We start from the raw sequence: 24,109 nt of genomic DNA, 5'->3' as shown, positions 1-24,109 counted from the left end.
TGAAGGACAGCACCAACACCACCACATTTGACAAATCTGTTCAGATGCAGACCTTTTATAATTGCTGATCACCAGAAAATGTCACATCTGTATACTTTCTTGTTTATTCCTGGTCTAAGAATTCTTCAGTAGTAGGAAAAATAAATGCACATTTACATCATCTTCACGCATCTAGAAAAGGACTGAGCTTGAGGCTTACGAGGCCAATGCGTGTTAGATAATCCATGCAAAGACAGGCTCATTAAGATTAGAACACTGAGATCACAGAGTCTTGTATTGATTACCTTTAAGAAGTATTAAAATTAGAGGCTGTATCACGGATGTCCTTTTGAACTCTGCAAGATCACTTCATCTCTCAGATTTGCAAGCTATCACATGTCCAAGTTTCTCCAGATATGCTCTTGTTTTATCAATTTATTTTGCCTGGGAATTTTTTCTGGTAGTATTTCCAAACTTCAAGATGAGTCTAGAATGCCCATACGCACATAATTTTTGTCCAGGAAATCTCAGGCAAGGACAAGAGTACCACTTCTTTACAACGGGAACTGATATTTTCCTTCCGCCTTGTCTTTTTAGATTATGAGAGAAGTAGCCCTTTCAGGGATTTTGGATGCTTTATCATTCTCCTTTAAACATACAAGGAACAAACATTTTGCAGTATTATTTTCTTGGATAGATGTGATCAATGCAAGATGCTGGGGGCAAGCAGCGTACGGCCATACAGCCGGATCTTTAAGGGAACGAAGGAACGGCGTTATGGACAAAATTCTGACGTTCAGTCTCCTAAGTAAGACTTGAAGTGGCTTCAGTGATGAAGTATGACATTCATGTGATAATGGCCTACATTTATTACTATTTTTGATACCTACAAAGTTTTGCATATAAGAAGCCTCCCAATCTTTCTCTCATCAGTCAGTATTTAGTGCTATGGATTCCTTTTCTTTTCCATCTGGCTGCAGTTCACAGTCATCAACTACAATTGCAATGGTATTTGCTCTTGATATTTTTATCATATCTGCCTTTGACAAACAGTCTGGGTGAAGTGCTTCCAAATATAATGAGTTATCCTTTGCAGTAACATAAATTCTCTCATCAAATAGACCTCTAGCAACGAAGCTTTTCTCCTGCTCAGGGCATTAACACGGGCTTGTCCTCTACATATCACCCACGTTCTTGAAACTTGTAGAAACATATTATTTTTAAAATCTCTCGCCTTCTGTCAGATGTCATCAATATTCAGCAAGTTCAAGGGTCATTGGGTTATGGGGTCATGAGACAGACAGTGTCATTTCACAAGTGCCATTTCCTTCCTCCTCCTTTTTTATTTGGAAGCAGAGAAATTACGAAGCTATTTAATGAGCTACAGAATTTCTTACCACCTTTGCTCAATATTTAGGTTTTAAAAAGAATTCACAAGCCATCTGTATTTGTTCTTTAGCTCTATGGCCTATGACTTTACCGTCATTTGAAAGTGAAAGAAATACTTTTAAGGAAAAGAACACATTCTGCAGGAAAACTGATGCAATATTCTTGGCTAAATTTAAAGTTCATTTCTCTACCCCTGAAATGAAACAAATTTGCAAAAGTTAAGTTTCCAAGTGATATGTATTTAAACTCTGACATCGTGTGCACAGAAATTAGATTCTTTGAAATTCTTGTATTATTTAAGCTCTTTCTGGTTGTGATTTTAAGCTAGCAGAAAATGGCCTTATAAGGTGCACAATTTGATTAACTGCATGGAACCCTAGTATCCATCCAATAGAAAACACTGAAAAGTGGAAATATAATGATGCTAAATAAAAATACAATAGGCCTCCTTAAAAGGAATATTTCTAAGTCAAAAACCTGGTACAGGTACCTTCAACAATTTCTCTCTAGCTTATTTTTCTTGTTTTGGCCAATGTAAAATCTTCTGGTGTTCATAATCTGGTGAAAATTTTAGTAAAAATAGGCAACCGCCAAAGAAAAATCTATTCTTAGTGCCACCACAGCCTGGAACCCTGCCTTTCAGCAGAATTTAGGATTTTCATACTATAGATCACATTCGACTGCAAATGCCATCTTTTGTTTGTCTCTTTCCCCTACGTGCTCAGGCAAACTACCTCCCTCCCAATTAAGAAAATAATTACTTTTTGTAACTAATATGACTGTTCATGACTATTGAGTCAACAAAATAAAGCATTAACCACTAACACTGCAATAAATACCATGAGATGCACATCAAATATCCAGAGGAAATATACGGCTCGGAGGATTTACGTACAGTATTGAGTGATATAATGGCAGTGAACTTCAAATACAACAGGTTATTTAAACTAATTAATGTTGATGTACAACACATGGAAACACAGACGTCTCATCAGACTTTCCTTAATGCTTTTTGTGAAGCTAGAGAATTTGTAGAATCCAGGTATCGGGTTTCTCGCTGTGGTTGTCATTTAGTAGTGTCTTGATACACTGTCCTGCCTGCAGAAGAGTGCCAAAGAATTTGTGAATTCGTTTACCTGGCACTTCACCTGCTGTGCAAATACATGTATTTCATAAAGGAGTCCATTTATATCTTTCAGTATGGGAGAATATTTTTAGATGTTCTGCTCAATGTTTTTACCAGGCAGTTGTTCTCATTCTGTCTTGCAGACTGCTGAGTGATCTGGGTTAAACTGGAATACAGTCATAATGAAATGGGGAAAGGATTACGCTTTTTATTATGCTTCCTCTATTGTGACTAATCACTTGACAACATAGACCAAAATCGTATCAGATAGCTCATATGTTTCACTAGCAGGTACCCAGCCGACCATAGTTGTAGTATATAAGCTTTGGAGCAAATCTGCTTACGTTCTGTATGAAATCCAAATACTGTTCTTAGCAAGTTTAAGCATAAAGGTAGATAAAGAACTGGTTTCTGATTTATGTTACCCAACATGGAAAAGCAGAATTGAAAATTAGTATTATACATTCTGAGCAAAACTTTTTGGGTGATTAATGCACTGTTAGTAAAAGGCCCAGTCTGATTTTGCTGTGAGAGCTCATATCCCTTTTCACTTTCCCAAAAACTCATATTGGGAAGCTCCAAATTACCTCTTACAGAACTAACACGGCACAGACTTGTGGTAGGGCACAAAGCCCAGGAAACAGGACTGAATTCTTGAGAAGAGCTCTGACAAAACCCTTTAACCTCTTTCTCTTATGTCCTTTAGCTTTATTTTACTTAGCAATGCCAACATTCAACAAACCATAAAATCAATAGGGAAAAAGAAGACTCTTCCATTTCTGGGATTTGTGTTGGGTGAAACCATATAGGCATGAGATAAAATTATCACCTTGTGCCATTGGAAAAAAATGAAAAAGAAACAAAGCTTACTTTGTCTGTGCTACGCTGTATACTACGCTCACATGAGCAACTGGTTTAACTCCAAGTGCATGGTTTGAAGCCAGACATGTGTTGCAACTTTCATCATTATGGGGTTGGTAAATAAAGATGAATATTGTGTCATATTTTATAGGCTCACAAGATGATTATGAATACGTTAACTGTGACATAGTATTAAGGTGATAAGTGTGCTTGGAATTTGCAATATTACAAATGTGATGAAATAACTTCAAATAACAAATATCAAATATTCTACATCAAAGCAAGTAGTCAGTAAAATTGTGCAACCATGTGGGTGCAGGAAAAAAAGATGACTCATTTACAGATGTGCTGATGATAATGCTCTCATCATTGCACACAACCGGGGACACATCAGGAACCAGACAAGTATTTAGGCAACCACCGTTGTTTTTAATTGGATAAACTTTTGTAAAAAATTGACATAACCTGTATTCAGTTCCTATGGAAGAAATATTTTAAACATTTTTTTGTTAGATATAAGAAACAAGCCATGGGAACATCCTTTTGGGATCAAATCCTCTGAAAAATAACAACTGAAAAAGCTACTGACTTCCAAAATATCCAATTTCCCTTCCAGTTGGGACTTCTGCTGCTGGTAGTAATACCTGCAGGAGGTCAGGTGGGTTGTTGTTAGTCCACTTCTAAAAGCTTGTAAAAACCCACTGCATTTGGACAGTCTAATTCCTAGAGGCTCTGCAAATTATTGCTGTCCCAGGAACAAGGCAGCATTGCTCAGAAAGAAGAATGTGAGAGAGGGCAGGTGCTGTTAATGTGTACATTAGTGTGTAAGCCTTTAAAATCAGAATAAAGTTCTTCTCCTTTGACAGAGACATAGTGAAAATCTTCAAATTATTGTAAAGACCAGTACGAGTTTTCTGGAAGCAGTTAACCACGTGACTGAGAATATCCCTAGTTATGATTTTATCTAAAACTCATGGGTGAGATTTTGAAACATGATTGAACTCCGTCGCTCAGTCTTGATTACAGCACGGCATTTCCTTCTGTGTAGGCTGATCCACAGGGAATGCCGTTCATACCAACTGAAGCAGAGCAGAATGACTCATCTGATTAATCAGCTTTCCTTTTTCTCATAAGAAGAAAATATTTGGCTTCTCCAATTGCTATGTGATCACTGTCAAGCTCATGTTATAACTCACATAATTTTAGTCACCCCGACTCACCTTCTGAAAGAAGGAAAGCAAACTGTAACCTGTGATCTGTTTTACAGCTACAAGAGTGATGGATACATATAGCAATACTGCACCCTGTGTCTTCTGTTGGCAACAATCGTTGTCATTTGTGAGAGAAATGTTTCCTTTCCTGTTGCTTTCTGATCAAGATTTGTCCCTAAATTGGAATCAACCAAATCTATGGTTAACTGTTAGTAAACAATAAATAAAAGCATCAGCTGCTATCAAGAGCACTTGTATTTTGCTAAATAAATCTAGCCGATTCCTCAGCTAGAAAACAGCACAGAATCTGTAGGTGAGCCATATCTCTAATTTTAAATCCAAAAATTTGCTGAATTTATGAATCAAATTAGCTGAAGAACAAAAAGTCTAGCTGTAGAATCCTATTCTTAAGTAAACATAGGAGCATTTTTTTTCTTTAACAGGTAAATCGCAACAGGTATGCACCTAGTTTACTGACCAAGTACGTGATCATTATCATAAAATGCCTACAACATAAATGGATTTAATGATGAAGTTAAACAAAGTTCAGTTAAAGGCGCAATGATTCTAGACAGTTAAAACCCATCACGCCCCTGGCTTCCCCCTAAGTAAGTGTCAAAGTATGGAAAGGTTGGCATCTCTGGGGAGCAGTTTAGAAAGTTAATGCTAGTAAAAACGGGATTCACTGGACTTAATCCTAACTCTACTAAGCATTGCCAGAGGCCTGACATGACAAAACAAGTACTATGTCAAGTAGACTGCAAAGCCAAGGGACAGATTAACATCTGTGGGAATCAGCTACGGATGAGATTCGTAGGGGATGATCCCTGAATGTCATAGGAGTTTAGAACTGTTAAAAGGAAATGAAAAAAAAAAAATCATAGATTTGTGGACTTGTTTTTTAAATTTAACATATTGAAAATACTGAAAATGAAAAATAATAACCTCTTCCTACATTTCAACTATGTATTTCCATAAAACTTGGTGTGATTTAGCTTAGTATTACAAGGCAGGAGAAGAGGCAGTTCTTCCAACTTGTTCACTGTCCACTCTCAAGCTTAGTCTTGTATGGAAAGGAGGGACAAGGAGCTTTTTCACTGCTGTAAACTAGCACTGCTATTACTAACTTCCAAGCTGTTGTTTCATGTTTAAGCTATGCTGCTGTGGATTTTGTTTCGGGCTTATCCCTGCCTATCCTTATTAATAAGATTAAGATTTTGCTCACATTCTTCTGATTAAAACGCAGTCATTCTGGGAAGAGAGTCCAGGTCTCCTTTTAGCAGAGCAATCGGGTATTATCAGCACATCTGTGAATTCAAGTCACCATTTTTTAATGTCAAAGTTTGCACAAAGACAGCAGTCTTCCATGCAGGCCACAGAAAATACTTTTTACAGAGCATGGTGTTATCTCTGAAGATAACTCATTTTCTATACTGGTTAGAATCACAGGCTCCATTTTGTAGTAGTGGTATCAGCAGCATTTGAGTACTGTAGCTAGCTGCAATGTTGCCTCAAGCTGATGAGCTCACAGGTTTTGGAATTGCCATTTTTCTCAGTAGTTTAAGCAACCAAAGCCTCCTCTCACATCTCGACTTGCTTGGAGCACATGTGCATTTCTCTGCAGCATTTTTCCCACAAAGAGCATGAGCTGAACTTTAAGCTTTATTGCATTTATCAGCTACAGCCCTTGAATATTATTTCCAAGTTATTTCTGTTGCTTCTCATTCTTATAGCAAGTTACTATTCCAGGATTTTCAAAAGTGCCTCTATGGCTCCTTCCTCCATACCTTCCATAAGGTAGGTGATATAGGACTAGAAGAAGTATTTGTTTAATCAGCTTCTGCAAGATTGTTTTGATGAATGTTGAGATGAGAAAATTTATTGCAGCAGTTTAGTCATCCCAGTTGCAAGAATTCTCACAGTCAATTTACTGATTGTACTCACTATGGAAACAAGAAAGAGTTTCATACCTAATACAACAAAAGACCTTGAGGAAAATAATACATTGGTAAGCACAGTAACAGCAATCTTCTAATCCTGGCCTGTTTTTATTAGAATTACTGCATTTCAATCTCTGTCCAGCAGGAAGGTCAAAGAACTACATGGGTAGTTGAAGTGTGAACAGTGTAAAGCTCTGCAACAAGATCAATGATTAGCACTGCTTTATAATTTAGGCATTCACATTTATTCAAACTTAGAATAAGGCCAGACAGAATTGTGGAAAAGAGGCTGAAACATACAAGTGCGCAATTAAAAGTAAAGAGGAATATCTTCCCCAGTAGACTTTTTGACTGTACCAAAAAACGCATTCAGCAGCCGGATGCTGACAGAAAACAGAAAATGAACACATAAAAATGCCACAAATGTTCCAAGCACAAGTGTGTTGCCAAGTACAGATTTATAAAAATTGTTGAGGCTGATAGGTTAGTCCAACTCCCTGTTTCCTGTTCTTAAGCAAAGGTTGCTGGGGCCTGAACTTCTTTTAAACTAAAACTCCTTCGTACTTTGTTCTTTCCTTAGAGGACTCCCTTATATAAGGGTGTCAACAGCAAGAACAAAGATCAAATCTTTTCTTTATAAACACTCTTCTGTTTAATTGTCCTCCTGCACAGAATTACTGTATGACCGGGGGAACTGAAGAGACAAAGTCCCCCAAACCACCGGCAAAATAATTCACAGTCACAGGCATTTCAGGGACAGCAGCAGACTGCCAACAAGGGAGGACATGTTGCACTCTGTATCGTCATTCCCTTTTCTGCATATTACATTGATCATTATTCATGCTTTGTGAAAGGTGAGGATATCGCACGGTGGTCAGAAAGGGCTCAGGACCCAAAAGGTACTGGTTCCACATCCACATCCCTTAAATGTCTGGGTGGGGAAGAAAAGCCTCCTGTCTAGAAATGTTCACAGCAGCTGCCTCTCCTCAAACACTGACATAATACAGAGAGAGAAAACTCCTCCTCACCCACTGCTCACTGGGTCTGTGCCCAGGAGCTCACAAGATACAGCTAAAATACGGACTCCATTCAAACCATCTTTCCTCTCTGGGAGCACTAGCTGGATTTCTGAGGCAGCAGCTGCCTGACATATTCAGAGTGCTGGGGGGTTGTGCAGTGCAGAAGCTTGGACTTTACTTCTCTGGCCTCACAGGATTTAGTGTCAGGGTCTCAAATGAAACAGAGCTGAGATTATTTTGAGCATAGAAACAAAGTAACCTGAATCAAGCCACTGTTCTTATTCAGTATAAGCAAAAAAAACCAGTTTGAATAGATTTTTCTGAATATATAAAGAACCTATCATGTCTTGTTACTACTTCTCTTTGTGATTGCCAACAGTTGCCTAGCATAGCAACTGTGCATGTCACTGTGCAATATGTTAACATGGTAATAATAAGTAAATACCTTCCACAAAAGATCAAAGCTGAGAGGCATAACACAACAAGATGTCCCACAAGCACTGTGGTGAAGAGCAGGTAGGGCAAGGATTCTCCATAAGGTCACCGGTCTCTCAGTGTGTCAAAGAAGGTAGGGAGACTGGCAAGAGGAGAGGACACGGACAGAATGCATGTGGAAGAAACAGAGTGCTTGGAGCCAGAGAGGAAACAGAAAAGGAGTATGTCAAGACATAGGCATGAGCAGAGGAAGGACTGAGTTCCAGAGGATATGAAATTTTGCCAGTATGAATATATTCCTTAGTCCATGAGTGTGTACTGCCCCACAAACCTTATCAAATCAGCACAACTGTGGCACAAAAGAGCTCTGCAGAGTGTCCTTAATTTTTCACAATCTGCAGAACAAGCTCAGGCTTTGCCATGAGAAGATACACAAATGTCTGCCCAGATCCCTGCATGTCACCTCATGTATAGCAGCACACAGCTCACTGCTCTCCGTTGCTTATGTCCATTAGTCATCTGGACCAAAATACTTCTCAAATTTACAGGTTATGTAAAAAAATACAGAAATCAAACCACATCCCAATTATTTAGATTGTTATAGATCCAACTGAAGTTGGAGATTGTTGATTTAAAGAAAAATATTAACTTTTAAAGTTAATTTAAAATATTATTCCTATAGCATATGCGCGTTTTTAACAAAGTGAGTTAAATGCAGTTAAAAATAAGGTAGGTATACAATGAATGTGACTGGCTTGAGGTCATTACCCATTTATTCCTCAATGAAAATAAGGAAGTCAATTTCTGAAGCTTCATTTGAATTTTCTTGACACTGTTTCCATACTGTCAGGTAATTTTTCAGAGCTGTAACATAATCATTAGAGTAGGAATTCATTCACTAAAAGAAAGAAGCCTCCATAGGTATCATGAAGGTAAAAGGCCTCATTTAGAAATACATAAGAATAACCTACAAGTTAAAAACAGGAAAAAAGGCTGACGGAGAAAGTGAACACAGCTAGTTAGTCAGTCGTTAGAGAAGGAAATTGCTCAGCAAGAATCTTACATTATTCTTCTGATTCTTCACTTGCTATAAAAGTAATTTCTACTGATAGACCATAAGGCTGTGGTGGGGCCCACTTGACAAAGTGCATTTAAAATGACTTAACATCTTCGGATGAACGATGCTGCACAGGAAAAGCAAAATTCTGTTTTAGTATGGACAGTTTTTCTTCACTGTCTCAGAATTCTTTGAACGAACAGAGGACCATCTCCAATTTGTAAGGTGGGAGCTTTATCTTGGAATCCTTTGTCTTCATTTTTAAGTTATTCTTAATGCAAAAAATCCAACACATTATTGTAACTGCTGCAGTTACAAGATTTTTATGAAGTCCAACCAGCTCCTCACCTTTTGTACAGCATATATTTTAGAGTTCTCTCAACTTAAGTCTTCTTCGCTGCCTCTCTCCTATGTTTAGACTTGCCAAACATAGACACACTTCAATTTCCCTTCTGTATTTTCAGAATTCCTACCCCACTAAAATGTCTTTGTGGCTTTTAATCAATATAAAAGCATTGGAAGATTTGTAGAATTTAGAATTGCTTTTTGATGTAAAAAATGAAAGGAATATGAAAGCCTAAAACACACAGGCATTAGTTATTAAAAGTCATGAAGATCACAGCTGTAATTTCTAGATGTTGCTTGTACTCAAAGAATGTTATTTTCCAAATTTGAGATTTAGAGAAACATTACAGACGACTGAATCTGTCTTTGGGAATCTGAACGTGACATATCAGCTTATGATGGAGTTTTCTCCATCATTTCTTGAGTTACTACATTTTATGCAGTGCACTACAAGACATGTTTGACCTCTAAAAATCTTGTTTGCTTTAAATTTCATTGCACAGTGGTAAACAAGAGAAAAGAATAAAAAAATAAAATTATGAGCTTGAATAAAGATAAAATGCTAGTATTGCTGTTAGGATTCAGCTGGTTCTTATTAATCAGAGTTTGGCTAAGAATCAGGATTTGTATTCCCTTCTGAACAGCTGGAATAAGATCACTAGTTGGACAAGTTTACTGGCCCTTAAAGCTATTGTAGTTTTCTGCCTTAAGTGTTTTTGGCTGTAAGGGGGGGATAGTAACACTGTACTCTGATTACCCTCATACTTTCTCTTCCCAGATAAATTCTAGTATGATTTTGGTAGTTTTATAATAGTTAGTCTGAAATTCCAGTTCTTTCATTTGGTGTAAAACATCATTTTAGTTCCCTGGGCTTCATCTCCAATTCTGGTCATTTCTTACTGGAGACCTCAGGACCAAACACAGCAAGTTAGGCACCTGGCTATGTCTCATTTACATAGCTGCTAATGACACTTTCTGTCAAAAAAATCAGCTCAAGAACCATTTGGGCAAGGTGTAGAAGGTGAATGCACCCATGCAGTTCGTTTGGCCTTGTTGCTTTACGCAGCAGCTAGGGGATGACTGCTCTTCCTGTGCTTGGAGAGGAGCACGCAGCAGCCTTGCATGTTGGCTTACAGCTGGGTGGGATGGAGGCATCCATCTCCATAGATCTCAAATGCATCTGGCTTTATGTGGGGGTAGATGGATTTATCCCATTTACGCTGCAGTAGTTTTCCTGTTAGTGAGTGCCTGAGATCATCAGTCACCGCTTTGTGCCAATGAATTAGGATTTATGAAACCCTGGAGCCCTGTAACACGTATATACAGTTTGAAGTCCATATCAAAAGTTCCAAGCTAATCATCACATGTCAGTCATTAATTTTAGAATTTGATTTATGGATACTAATGTGACCATCCGGCTTTATACAACTGTATGTTCAGATAACTTATTTCTAGCCAGCACTTAATTTTACCAGTTTTATGCCATTGAGTCCATTGATTTCAGGAGAATCAGATTCACATGATCCTTTCAACATTGTTTTCTATGATTTATTTTCAGTAAGATTTCTCACTAGTCTGGTAAGTGATCATTAATCCATTTTTCCTTCACTATATTTAAAAGACATATTTTGCCTGACAGAGGCAATTTCATTATCATTTATTCGGTGAAAGTCAGTTTGTCTTTGTTATCTTAAATAGGATAAAATCTTCTCTTCTGTCAGGGCAGCTCTGTGTATATAGATCCCTGTAAGAACAGCCAGTCTGTCACAATGACAGCTGCATCCCATTGCAAATTTTTAATGGTATAGCCTCCTGAAGGTCATGTAGTTTTCCAAACAGAACCGTATTTTAGATGCCTGTTGATGATTCTAAATTCCCATGAGCATATTCTGCATATTAGAGTACCACGATTCCAAAGATTATATATTGTCAGAAATAGAAGTCTGTCTCCAATGTGTTTTACAATTCACTAGTTACAAAGTGAGCCTTTTTGAAGTTGAGCTCTGTCTGTCCTGTGCAAGGATCTTCTCATTGTTATGCTCTTCTACAAGCGCTTCCACCATCTAGTGCAAAAATCCACCACCTATTCCCGCAGGCTGGATCTCTCCTGCTAGGTAGCTTCATTTGGCCCCTAACACTCTGAGAAAATGTAGTGCCAATGAAACTAGCATAGGTGATGGGCGGCAGTCTTGTTTTCCTTCTTGGGTCAAAGGACATGCAGAAAACAAAGGGACCTGTACTCCTCTGCTCCATTACGGAGGGCTGAGGTTTTAGCACTAATAAGAGCTGGGGTTTTAAGAGAACTCAGTGTTGCTGGGAACACATCCTCAGAAGCATGGTGGGCCCTGGGTAGATCGGCACAGTGATGGAGTTATCTAAAGGCTGCTTCTCTGCAGAGGTACTAGCAACTGAAATATTTATGTACTGGTTCAGGAGGCCAGAAACGATAAAATTAGGCTGCTGCAACTAAACCATTCCCATTACTTAGGCCCCCAATAAGGGTAGAATAAACCCTAAGAACAAGTGTTTTCCAAACCCAAACCCTTACCAGCTTCTGATTTGGTGAATCTCTACCCTGCAAGTCAAGATTTATAACACCATTTTCCTTTAACTATCCAAAATGGACAGAAGCATCATGTGCTATCAAGCATACTTGTTATCACTGCCCAGACTAAACCTCAATCAGAAATCTAGAAGCAGACAGGTCCGTGTTTGTTGCACATCCTGTGATGATGATGATCATGGTGAAATGATGCAAGGTCATTGCTGCAGGTCAGCATTTTTCTCAGTCTATTGCTCTCCCTAGAAATACTCAAAGGAACATTTCAGTACTGGAAGCATTTGGCAGTAAGGGAAGTGTATGAGACACAGGTAGCTTATAACTGGCTCTTCAGCGTACATGAAGCTCTTATTTTCAGCGTTAGTCACTGTAGACGCAACAGAGGAATGAAATCGTGAGTCCATTAGAAATTCTGATTTTCTTACTCATCAAGATCAAGAGATACTTGAAATGCAGCACCTCTGACACTGCTCTTAGTCATAACGGGTTAAGGGTTCCCTTCAAGACCTCCCAGGACTCAGAAGATTTTTGTCTGAATTGCTATTGCTCAGTTTTCATACCTGTTCAAACGTTTCAGTGAGGTAGATGCACCAGTAGCTGCTTTCTCTTTATGAGCAACTTGAGCACCAAGTTTGAGCACCCTCATTTCTTTCTTACTGCCAGAAGCAGCGAGATAAAACTAACACATCACTGAACACTCAGCTTTTACATCAGCATTTAACTCACTCTTTGAAGAAAAGCTTTATTTCCATCCTAATTGCACATTAATTAGCCATTTATTTTGCTGACCTCCATAGTCCCATTTGCTGCACAGACAACGTATCATTCATCATTGCAAATAATAGCAGAGAACAAGTGGCAGTTTACTGACTACAGACCATCTGTTCCCAGTAGCCTTAGTGCAACACACATGCTCCATATTATGTGACTGGAGAGAACCGCACAAATTTCACTGCTGGTTCAAACTCTGTGCAGTATGAACTTGTTCTTTTGTCATTACTGAATAAAGCAATCACTTCTCAGCTCTGAAATGGAGAAATCTAATCAATGCTTTGGGGGGATCTATTGGCTCACTCAATATTCTGAAAACTGTTATTCCCTGCTATCATGATGTTGGTTTTCTTCTGTTTCCTGCCATCAGAATTACAAAATAGGCAATATTTTGTAATAGGAATAACAATAGGCTGTGTCTTCTTAGCCTAACCACTCGTTCTTTCACACCTCCTGTAGGAATTACACGAGACTTGAGGGTAACTAGGTTATTTGCACTAGGGAGCTCACTTCTGAAATACGCTGCATTTCGTAAAGTCAAGATGTATCAGCATTTCTGTAATCATGAAGACAAAAAGATTCAAATGCGCTTTACATTTATTTTTGCACATCCCCAAAATCTGCCAAGAACTTTAAGGTAAAGACAGACAACAACATTCCAAATTGCATCATGTTTTGAACTACAACATTCTCCTTTTGCCTTTTTTTTTTTTGGAAAGGAATTTTACACTGCTATGTTTGATTGAGTCAAAGTGAATAGTCATTTACCTTTTCTCTTGCAAGTGCAGGAGCTACTTTAATGGAATCTAGTGAATGTGTATTTATAAGGCTGCACTATTATTTCCTCTACTAACATAAGGCACCAAAAATATTCAGCATTATAAAGAAACAAGCTTCACTCCTACTAAAATTTACAGATAGTAATATTACACTGATAGCCCAAGTCAATTCTGGTGCTTCTCGAAATTCAGATATTATTTGGAAGGAGCAGGGTACCCAAGGACCTGAAGAACTACAAGTCACACGGGTATACATTCTCATTGGTTCTTGTGATCTAACAGCCCAATTCCCTGCTGCCAGAGGTATATTTGAATGTCCTGCAAGTCATTTGTGCTGAAGTGGCATGGACTGGAAATCACTGTAGGAAATTGTAACTTCTCACTTACGAATATTGCAGCATAGACTAATAGTATGCATTATGAAGTTGTGTTTTTTTCATTCCAGCCATGCTTAACTTGTATCCAGGAGACTCCAACGTGTAAAAAGCCCATTTAAAATAGCTTGCATTCAATGGGTTAAAAACATCTAGTATTTAAGGGAATTTCCAACCGTAATGGACCACTTGTTAAGAAGACTTGAATAAAGATGATAAAATGGCATTAAACGTTTCTGAAAATTGAGCCTTTGCCCTCCTTTACCTAACTTCTTTCTGCTTTAAATAAATCCCTTAATTCTCTTAGTCTATTACATCTTTATAGGTCCACAGCTCTAGGTCAGCTACATCAGCAGAAGTTTTTTTGGGCACAAGACAAAGCATACAAAAGCAAAGCAAATTCATAGAAAGTGTAAGCGTGTTGCCACTGCATGTGACAGGAATCTTCAGAGGATGAACAGGTAGGCAGGATTGCCATTTCTGAACTCTGATGCCTTTACACTGATTCTGTCTCCCTAGGTGTGAACTGCACGTGAAACAAGAAACAAGTGATTAGATGTTTCTGTGTCATTGGAGGAAGATAGAAAATGGATCACTTTCAGCTTAGAAAGTTGTATTTTTTATGTGCCTGTGATGAAAAATGTGTGCTGCAAGTAAGTAGTAAGTGCCTAGGACCAAAGCTGAGACATATTTAGAACTTTACTGCTACGTTACAGACGGCAAGACAAAGGCTTGCCAAAGCGTTTTGGAAGATTTTGTTCCTTCAGTTTAAGCAGCAGCACACTGTAAGTAATCACACTGAGGATGCTTCCATCTGTTTAGTACTATGCCACTAACTGTGAGGTGTCAGAGGTGTCCTGGTATAAACTCAAGGCTTGATCTGAGTTTTCACTTCATGCCGGTAGAACTGTAACACAGCAGTATGGCCTTAATTACTGACTGCTCAACTAGATTTTTATGTATTTTTCTGGTCTTTCATGTCTCTTGTTACAAGCTTTGACAAAGCAATAAAATCACCTTCTTTTCAGAACTGTATAGTGTTAGGGATGAAAACCTCAAAGGAAAAATGGAATATGGCATTCTTCAAGGAAAGTCCATGTAACAAGAATATGTTTCCGCTAGACCTGATGGGACTTGCACGCTTTTAATATACCGAGTGTATATTGTATTGATCTCTAACAAACTAATAACGAGGTAAAGGGGGGTCCTCTTCCCCTTCTTCCCTTCCACCCTATCCTCACTCACATTTTAGCAAAAATGCCTGGCAATAAACATTGAGATGGCACAGTTTGCAAAAGCTAATTGGATAATGAATAGACTCACACGTTTTCAGAGCTGAATGCACATCCTCAGCCCTTAGAGCTCACTCTAGAAAACCGTTCCGTGTTTTTGAGTGGAAAACAAGAGTCATCACTGATTAAAAATACTTTTTTTTTTTAATCTGAAAAGTTTGGTGGCTGGATCTAAATCATGTATAGCTTCAGAAGAGATAAAAGTTTAAGGTTTTGTTTAAGTGAGGTGCGACTGAAAATGATCACTCCCATCTGTCTCAGGAAAATGTATATTAAATTCTGCCATAGTGCAATTTATGCCTACTAATGACAGAACGTGTTTATTAACTTATAGTATTTTAGGAGTGCACAGTATGTGATTTAGCCAGTATACCAAGAGTAGGAAGGGTTAAGTTATCTTGGTAGAACTGTAAGATACACCAAGATAAGGATTTACCTTAAAGACTGTGATCTGATAGCAGGAGTTCTTCACTGCATTAGTGCAATATTTGTAACTAAACCTTAGAGGCAAGCATCATTAAAGTGCTGGCTGACTGTCAGCTGGCCTAGCAGGAAAGAACTATACACACTAGTGGCTAAAACTTCTTGGTCACGACAAAAACATTTCAATTTGCCTCGCAACGACTGTTCTAGTAGTACCACGCTGTACAAAAGAACAGCCTTATTGTTGTTCTTGCGAAAAACTGGGCGACTGGTTTCTAAGCACTGTTTTAAATTGAAACAGGGCAGTCTATAGAGTAAGATTGCAATTTCTGCTGGAAATTGAATTTTTGGAATTCCTTTAAAACTTAAATATACCTTAACTGCACTAGGTTGGGAGCAAAGACGGAAGCAGCTGTCTTTCTTCAATCGGTAGGTGTAAGCAAAAAAGAAAACTGCTCTCAGGCTCAATGATTCTCTTTCTCTGAATGATCCAAATCCCCTGGGCCTGATGGATACTGTGAAGAACTTGTTAGCCCCAATAGGGAAAAGCTATTCTTGTTCTTCATAACATCATGGTCAAATGGAACCAAAAATAAGAAACATCAGAAGACTGTAAATTTTCTGAAATGCAATTATATCTTTGTCAAGCAAATGTAAGGTAGCAGGTTTTCATCTTTCTCCCTCGTTCTTTGCTACTGAGGTAATGAAAGAGCAACATTAATCCATTTTAAAGATAAGTGTAAGAATACACCCTTGAAATACAGGCAAACACACTGTTATTTTGCCAGTTACCATCAAGTGTATACAATATTATTCTGGGATAGTAGCAGCTGATCTGTGAAGAACACATAACTGGAAGGAACCTCCTGTGTTGTCAAGTCACTTCTGTTAAAATTACACTCCAAACAAGCTATTAAAAACATTAGGATTTTGACAGATATGCAGAAGAAGTATTTCTGATTTGTTTTGACAGAGCTGGATACCTGAAGCAGAAGTTTATGTTGCTGAAACATCACCCCTGGTGGGCTAGAGCTGTGATAAATCAAGCTTCAATTTTTTCTCCGATAGTTTAAAACAAAACCTTAACATTGTTGAAGCACTGTCCAGTGTCCTGGGGAGAAAAAGTGGGTGATTTCCTGGAGGACATGGAATATATGCTGTATTTCTTGTTAGACAAGTGATAGCCATGAAATGGAACCACTTCAACATGGTACAGCATTTTTTCTCCCCATTGTAATGATACTTTATCAGTTTTTGCAGATTGAAAAGGTATATATTTCTATATTTCTTGCAAAAACAGAGCTGCCAAAATTCAATAGCAGTTTTCATAGAGAGGTGTCAAATCTTGGAATTACAAAACTCTCACATGTATATTTACATGCTTTATAACCCAGTTGCTAATTGTCCAAGTTCTGTAGTATGAATTTAAATTGATCTGCACTAGAATCAAGAGTTACATGGCAGAGAGGATTACTTGGAACAGAGTTCTATATAGAGATTTGGCAATAATCTTAAGCACTGATATTCTTACTGGAAACAATTAATTTAGTAAATTTACTAAATTTAAAGTAGTAAATAACTCTTCCAGGTAATACACCTTTTCTGTATTCTCATAATCAGATCTTACGGGATAAGATGACTGTTCTGAAAAAAAAGGAAATTCCCTACCTATACTTGTTTTGTTTGGCACTTTTGCTTACAGGTGTTAACAAGCAGTGTCTTTCAAGACACAGCATCACTTTCTTTTTAATGATGTGAACCTTTTTTTTCTTAACCGTTATATTAAGCCCCATGTTATGTTGCTTTTAGACTGTTCCACTTTTACTAGCGGCTTCTTTATTGTGTGATGACCAGATAAGCAAGGAGAAGGGAAGAGAGATTATTTACATCTCAATTACTATCTTTTGCAGACAATCCTTAGACAGGTTGGTAAATAGTGTGTTTGTTTTACTGTAAATCACTATGAAGCATTAATCTACAAATAGCGTTTTATATATTTACAATGCGCCACTTGTACTATCTGTGCAGAGAGTCAGAAATAAAAATGAAAGTTTTTATTTTCCAAGTTTGTAATTTTGAATGGATGTAAATTGTGAAGAAAGACTTACTTCTGTAGGATACAGAAGGTATGGGAATGGTAGGTTCAGAGGAATAGTGTATAGACACTGTGTTCAGCATCATTTGAATAGCACTGCATCATTTACTGGATTTTGCCACAACTGGGAATCCGGGAAGAAGAGAGCAAAAGAACATTACAAAAAAAAACCTGCTGAAAATAAACTTTTTTGTGGTTAAATAACCAGCCAGTTGGAATTGAGGCACTATTTTCTTAGGGTGGCAGAACAGTTGGAAAAGTTGTTGGATTTTTTTTGGCAGTGGCCTGCATATTACAGCTCTATCATTAGTGTTACTAAACTGACAGAGTACATTGAAAGGATTTTTTTACTAGCGCATTCTTGCAAAAATATAGTGTACTCAGTCTGATAGCATGAAGCTTTTGTTTTTAGAATTTTCTTCGACCTTTCTGATACATTCATACCGCTGTGACTAGATGAACTCTGAAATACTTCAGACACGTAGGTACGGTAAAACACGAGCCAAAGCTTCCCTGTGCTGCATTGCTTCCGCTTTTGGTGAGCCTGAAAGATGCCTGAGAGGGATATGGGACAGTGAATTGTTAACCAGGGTCTGAAAAGGGTGTTAAATAAGGCAGCTCTCTGTCTTACAAAGATGGTGCCTGTGAAAGGCACTCAGAACTGCAGTTTAAACAACTATAGCATAACAGTGAAAAAGGTACAGCGCAGAAAGCCAAGCAAGCAGATTTGTCCCTATACTCCTGCCATCAAACGGGGAAAGGTACTGAAAACACTTTTTTTGCTGGTTAATTACTGAAATAAAAACTTCTACTTCTAGTGGGACGCAGAGTAAGCAACTCCCAGACTCTCAGCTACGCAACCAAACGGGCCCGATGGCATGCTGCTGCCAACCCCAGCTCAGCATCTGGATGAAATAAAGACCTTGCTGGGAGAGCAGTTTTTTGTGCAATATACTCAGAGGTAAGCACAACAGAAAGATTCTTCTCAGAGTAGACTGAAATCCTGTAATATCATTATCACACAGTAGCCTGAACAACTATACCAGAGGAAGTATTAAACGCTTAAAACACTCAGTAAACACAAGTAAAAATAAAGTAACAAGACATTTGACCAGCATACAAGCGGGGAGGAGAGTTGTCTCCTTGAACTTGAAAAGTAATTAACTGTCTTGTGAAGAATGAAGGCTAGGGCAGTTTGCAATTAACGCTGTTATTTTTGGAAATGCTTAGTTCTTTAATTTATTAAAGAAGTTGCTTCAACAACATGCACTAGCTACCTACTGTCTGGCTAAAATGGGAGTCTCCACTTCCTCTGCCTTCTCTTATTCTGCTTCGAGATATCTTAATTTTGTGGGAAATGTTTATTTATAATGAGAGATGGTCCACTTAGATGTCACAGTTCTCATAAAATATCCTCTGTTTTAGTACAGTTTTTATATTTTTGGTATTGAAATGCTAGTGGTAACCTTGGTGACCAATGTGTGCTGCAAACAGATGTCCTTGTACTACCAGCGCTGAAGATGGCAGCCGTGCATCTCCCTGGAAGCTCAGGTGGCTGCACTTGGGCATGCACTATGAACACTTCCAGAAAGCACCACCGAAGAGTTTAATAACTAAGAATGTGACAAAGTTAAAAAAAAAAAAAAAAAAAAAACAGCTCCCCAGAACAGCCTGTAAAATATTTGTGTGTGTAAGCAGATAAGTCCACAATTCCCAAAGGCCTACCTATCTTTTAAATGTTTTTGGTTTTTTTTTTTGCTTATCATCAAGACTGACCCATTTGGAATCTGTTGATTTCTATTTTCCGCTAAATTAGTAATTGATGAAAAGATTCAATTTTGAAAATATTTAACTTCAGGAAAACTACTAGCTATCACAAATACATTTTCTCTATGTTTGGGTCACACTGCCTGCAGAATGCTTGACCACAAGGAGAAGAAATCTAAAATAAAAAAAAAAAGTACACAAAAAAGCAGGTGAGATTTTCTGATTTTGTTAATAGCTTTAAAGCAATAGTCTTAGGATATGCAACATAAGAAGCTCAGAGAATGAAGATAAAGGCAGCTGCATTTTAGAGCAGTGAAATTTGCATAGCACAAAACCAGAAAACAGCCCTTTACTGGCATCAGTATGTTTCTTTCCTATAGAAGGAAATACAAACAAAGGGTTTATGTGTAAATACAGTATGTTGAAGCTGCTATGAGCATGTCTAAATCGTGCCTGGATTTTGTTCTGCAAATTTTTTCCACTAACATTTCTGTTGGAAAAAGCTAACTCTGCAGAGATGTAATGAACCATCTGATTTTAATTTGGTTGTAGAAGAATGGGTTACTCGTTGAATTGTGCACAGCCAAGCCATTGAGCTACACCCAGCTCTGTTTCCTTATACAGATGATGACGGCTGCTCAAGCAAAATCAGCATGTGGGAAAGCAGCAACTCTCAGCCATGATTTAAGTAAAAGTATCTTTGTGACAGCAAGCATTTTCTCTGTGAGTGAGAGCTGACGCTCCTCATTATCATTTGTCCCCAATTCTTCCAGCTCAACTTGCACAGAGAACGGCTAATGTGGCTTTTGGCCTTTTTCTCCTTCTCTCTCCTTGCTACAGGGACTGTAGTATCTTTACCCTCTTCAGTCACTCCCTCTATTTGGCATCATCTGCTAATTTCTTAAATGCTCACCCAGCCCTGCAAAAACACAGCTGTTTATTTCATTTCAGCTCTTGAGATAAGCCTGTCCACACAAGATCCTATGGGACAGCTCAGAGTTCTGCACTTTATATGAGACTATGTTCTAGCAAAGCTAAAGTCCTGATGAGTGTTTTAGTGCTGCTTTGAATTCTAGTTTGAGAAAGCTGAACAGAAAGAGAAAGGGGGAGCTTTATACAATAAATGACCCTCACCCAGAAAAAATGTTTAAGATATGCTGGGAAATCACAGCGGAACTGTAGAGCCCAGTTCCTCTTTTACAGAACCTTGTTTGTCCAGTCTGTGTGCGATGGTCTGCTTGCTGGCTGGACACAGTGAAATTCAGGGCCAGCTGAGACATGTCAGGCAAAACAACACACTGAGACGGGGAGGAGCCTGGCTTGATAGTTTTTGCTCTGTTTATACCCTGTCTCTGCTTATTAATTCTTCACAGAGGAAATACAATGTCTGCCCTTAACTGCAATTTCAGAACATTTTTTGAATGTCTCTTATTCCCAGGATGCCTGCTGCTGATTTGTTACCTAACATGTGGCTGAATTAGCCGACATACAGTGGTTACTTAACAAGGTATTACCACTGCTGGACTTCTGGCATAATATTGTTCTTAGAGATGTTTTAGAAATTCGTTTTGCATTTTTCCACACCCAAGCAGATGTGCATGTTCTCCAGATGGAAGGAAGACTAGCATTGGCCTTGGATCTGCTATACAGTGACATTTGTGGAACTTCTGGCACTCTGAAAAAAGGATGTTTCCCTACAAACAATTCCCAATACCATGGCCACAATGGTTTTATCTACGCTATACCTAAGATGCCGATCCAGAAGTAGCCTGTCACCCATGGTGCTCCTATGTAATACCCATATTTGTCCTAATAGGCAGCCTAAACTCGGACAAATCCCATCTGCCCTTGTGACATGGGACGCCAGAGCTCTTCTGGGAAGGAGCCTGGACTTTCTTATCTGCCCCAAATCAGCCATGTGGTGCTTCCCGAAAGGGCAGATGGGATAGATGGAAGCTGCTGGAGGCTCCTGGGCCAGAGTGCTGGGGCCTGTCCCCATGGCAGGTAAGTGTGCCCGTGAGTGTGTGATAATGGCAGGATTCACTGGGGTACCAGCTTAGTGGTCTCCATCCTAGCCCCAAGGACACCCCTGACGGCAAATTAACTGAATAGGCAGCAAATTTATCCATGGGACTGCTCCTGCTCTCCACACTCAGCACAGTATTTGCAGCCAAAAGACCAGAACCACAGCAGCCCTGGCCAAAAAGGTTGCTGCAAAAATCGCTAGAGATTTTACTCCTGGGAACACGCTGTCGCCATATGGTCTCCACATTAATAACAGCAAACAAGTGCTTCATAAACAGTGTTCTAATAACAAATACCAAAGGAATTAATAATAATCTAGCTATTATTCTCTAATGTTCTCACTTTATTAAGAACATTTATGCTGTTCAAATGAGCTCTTCTGGAAGAACAACATCTGGCACCCACATGAATACCTGATGAGATCTCTACGATCCGGGTATCTCACAAATTTATTGTCAGCAACCACATCTGTTCGTGCCAGCATGGCTTACAGTAACACTATGTTTTTCTTTTGTTCTAGGTGCATAGCGTAATGTCCATGCTGTACTACACTCTGATTATAGCTTTTTTGATCGGCACACAGGCAGCTCCAAAGTCAGCGGACAATGCTCCTCTGGGGTATCCTGCAGAACCCTCCCTGTCCAATACCCACCGGAGTAACGGACACCACATTCCCAAGGCAGCTCCACACGCATCCCACAGCCACTCTACTTGGACGATAGATAGGACAGAAGCTGTAAATATCACTGTGGACCCAAAGCTGTTTAAGAAGAGGCGCTTCCGATCCCCTCGAGTCCTGTTCAGCACACAGCCCCCGCCAGTGTCAGAGCAAGGACAGCATATGGGATTTCTCAGCAATGCAGACTCTCTCAACAGGACTGCCCGGACCAAGAGGACTGCGCATCCCGTCCTGCACCGGGGAGAGTTCTCAGTGTGTGACAGTGTCAGCATGTGGGTTGGGGACAAAACCACGGCCACTGACATCAAAGGCAAAGAGGTGACAGTGTTGGGAGAGGTCAATATTAACAACAACGTTTTTAAGCAGTACTTTTTTGAGACCAAGTGCAGGGACCCTAAGCCAGTCTCCAGCGGGTGCCGAGGGATCGATGCTAAGCACTGGAACTCCTACTGCACCACAACACACACCTTTGTCAAAGCATTGACAATGGAGGGCAAGCAAGCAGCCTGGCGCTTTATCCGAATTGATACAGCCTGCGTGTGTGTGCTCAGCAGGAAGTCAGGGAGACCCTGAGGCGGAACTAAACCCCATGACGACATCCTCCTATTCCCCCTACCTCAGCTTGTAAATTATTTTAAGTTATAAAGGACTGCATGGTATATTTATAGTTTATACAGTACAGAAAGAACCTCATTATTTATTAAACTCTTTTGGAAATCTTTTGTGTGTTTTGCAATTTATTGCTGGCAGAACTCTTTGGAAGATGTTCACCTTAATCTCATTCAGCCTTAAAATTCCAAAAATATTTGCATGGCCAGAGAATAATCTTTGCTCAGCAGCCTATGAAAAGGAAACATTTTGCAGTTTTCACATGTATTCCTCTCTTCCGCAAGAGAATTTTCATCAAAAAATGTGCCAGTTTACTGTGAAAATCTGGGTTTGTTTTAAATTGAAATGTTTTGTCCAATTTCCAAGAAACTGAAAAAAGACCTTCCAAGACTTGTTTCTAGTTTTATTAATTATCCATAAAGATATTAATCCTATACCATTAATCATCTCAGTGAATTCCTTTAGTTCTTCACACTGCTAAATAATTTTCTAAGTAAAAATTCGAGTGCATTTGAAAAAATAGAAAAAATTGCCAAATTACTTTCACTGCAAAAATAATCCTGAATTATTTTCCAACATTTGTTTGCACAACAGTAGAATCCAAATATGCATATTTTTGTACTAAAATGATATTTTACATTTCATATTATTTATAAGCTGTACTAGAACGTTGGGGTTACAAGTGTAAATATAAAAATATATATGTAAATCAGAAATCTTCATTTCAAGGAGCTTATCATTAGACTGTAAAAACTCACTTGAAGTGGAATTTTGGCAATGGGGCCTTGAAATAGGAGCAAATCTTTTCGTGCACAATGGAAAAGATCATCATGGCTGTGCTTTAGTAAGGAGCCCAAAAATAACTCCGTGCTCACAATTTCTACGCTTTGGAGAGCACTGGTCTCTAGAACTCTGTAGTGTAGCCTGAAGCCCGTACACACTGAACAAATCTGTAATTTCTCTTATTGTTTCTTTTGGAAAAGCAGCTGCTATCCACTGCAGAAACTGTTCCAATACAAATAACATTAAAGCTTTTTAGCTTGATTTCTTTCAAATCTGGAGGGTACACTTTCACCACCACTCATGTGCTGTTTTAATAATAAAGAACCACACCCCCACACCCCCCAAACACACGCACACCTGACGCTTGCCCCACATAAACAGCAAAAGAAGGCAAGCAGCACATCTCTAGACAAGGTACATGTCACAATAAAATAGTGCCAGTGGAAAAAAACAAACCTAGTTAAGAAATGCTTTCTGGTAACATAGTACCAGTCTATGAGAAGTGAAAGCCACTAGTTTAAAGATCATCCCTGATAATGAGTGGTATGCCACTCTCCAGCCCCCTCTAGTAGGTGGTTATAGTATGGGAC

At 38.8% G+C, this 24,109-nt stretch overlaps 2 protein-coding genes across 45 annotated transcripts in view; one reads left to right on the top strand and one right to left on the bottom strand.

Annotated features, from left to right (window-relative positions):
• NGF (nerve growth factor) overlaps positions 1–22,846 on the top strand; it is a 31,191-nt gene extending 8,345 nt beyond the window's left edge. Inside the window, exons 2-3 of one of the 2 annotated variants that reach the window (XM_068918357.1) lie at positions 18,475–20,146; positions 21,969–22,846. In XM_068918357.1, coding sequence (XP_068774458.1) covers positions 20,048–20,146; positions 21,969–22,700 — 831 coding nt within the window. In that variant the 5' untranslated portion in view covers positions 18,475–20,047 and the 3' untranslated portion in view covers positions 22,701–22,846. The remainder of the gene's footprint in view (positions 1–18,474; positions 20,147–21,968) is intronic. The other variant, XM_068918358.1, reaches the window with a different exon arrangement.
• Positions 1–24,109, bottom strand: part of LOC104142281 (uncharacterized) — a 157,680-nt gene that overhangs the window by 71,037 nt on the left and 62,534 nt on the right. For 5 of the 43 annotated variants that reach the window (XR_011136197.1, XR_011136205.1, XR_011136209.1 and 2 more), the window contains one exon: positions 6,559–12,289. The exons of 35 other annotated variants lie outside the window; for them this stretch is intronic. The gene's annotated coding sequence lies outside the window, so the exon portion shown is untranslated. Of the gene's footprint in view, positions 1–1,567; positions 6,510–6,558; positions 12,290–12,457; positions 14,373–24,109 lie in introns of those variants that run through there. 3 more of the 43 variants (XR_011136198.1, XR_011136203.1, XR_011136195.1) reach the window with 2 other exon arrangements.

Source organism: Struthio camelus, chromosome 24 (assembly GCF_040807025.1).
Source record: "Struthio camelus isolate bStrCam1 chromosome 24, bStrCam1.hap1, whole genome shotgun sequence".
Lineage (NCBI taxonomy): Eukaryota > Metazoa > Chordata > Aves > Struthioniformes > Struthionidae > Struthio > Struthio camelus.
This window is presented reverse-complemented; position numbering and strand designations above follow the sequence as displayed.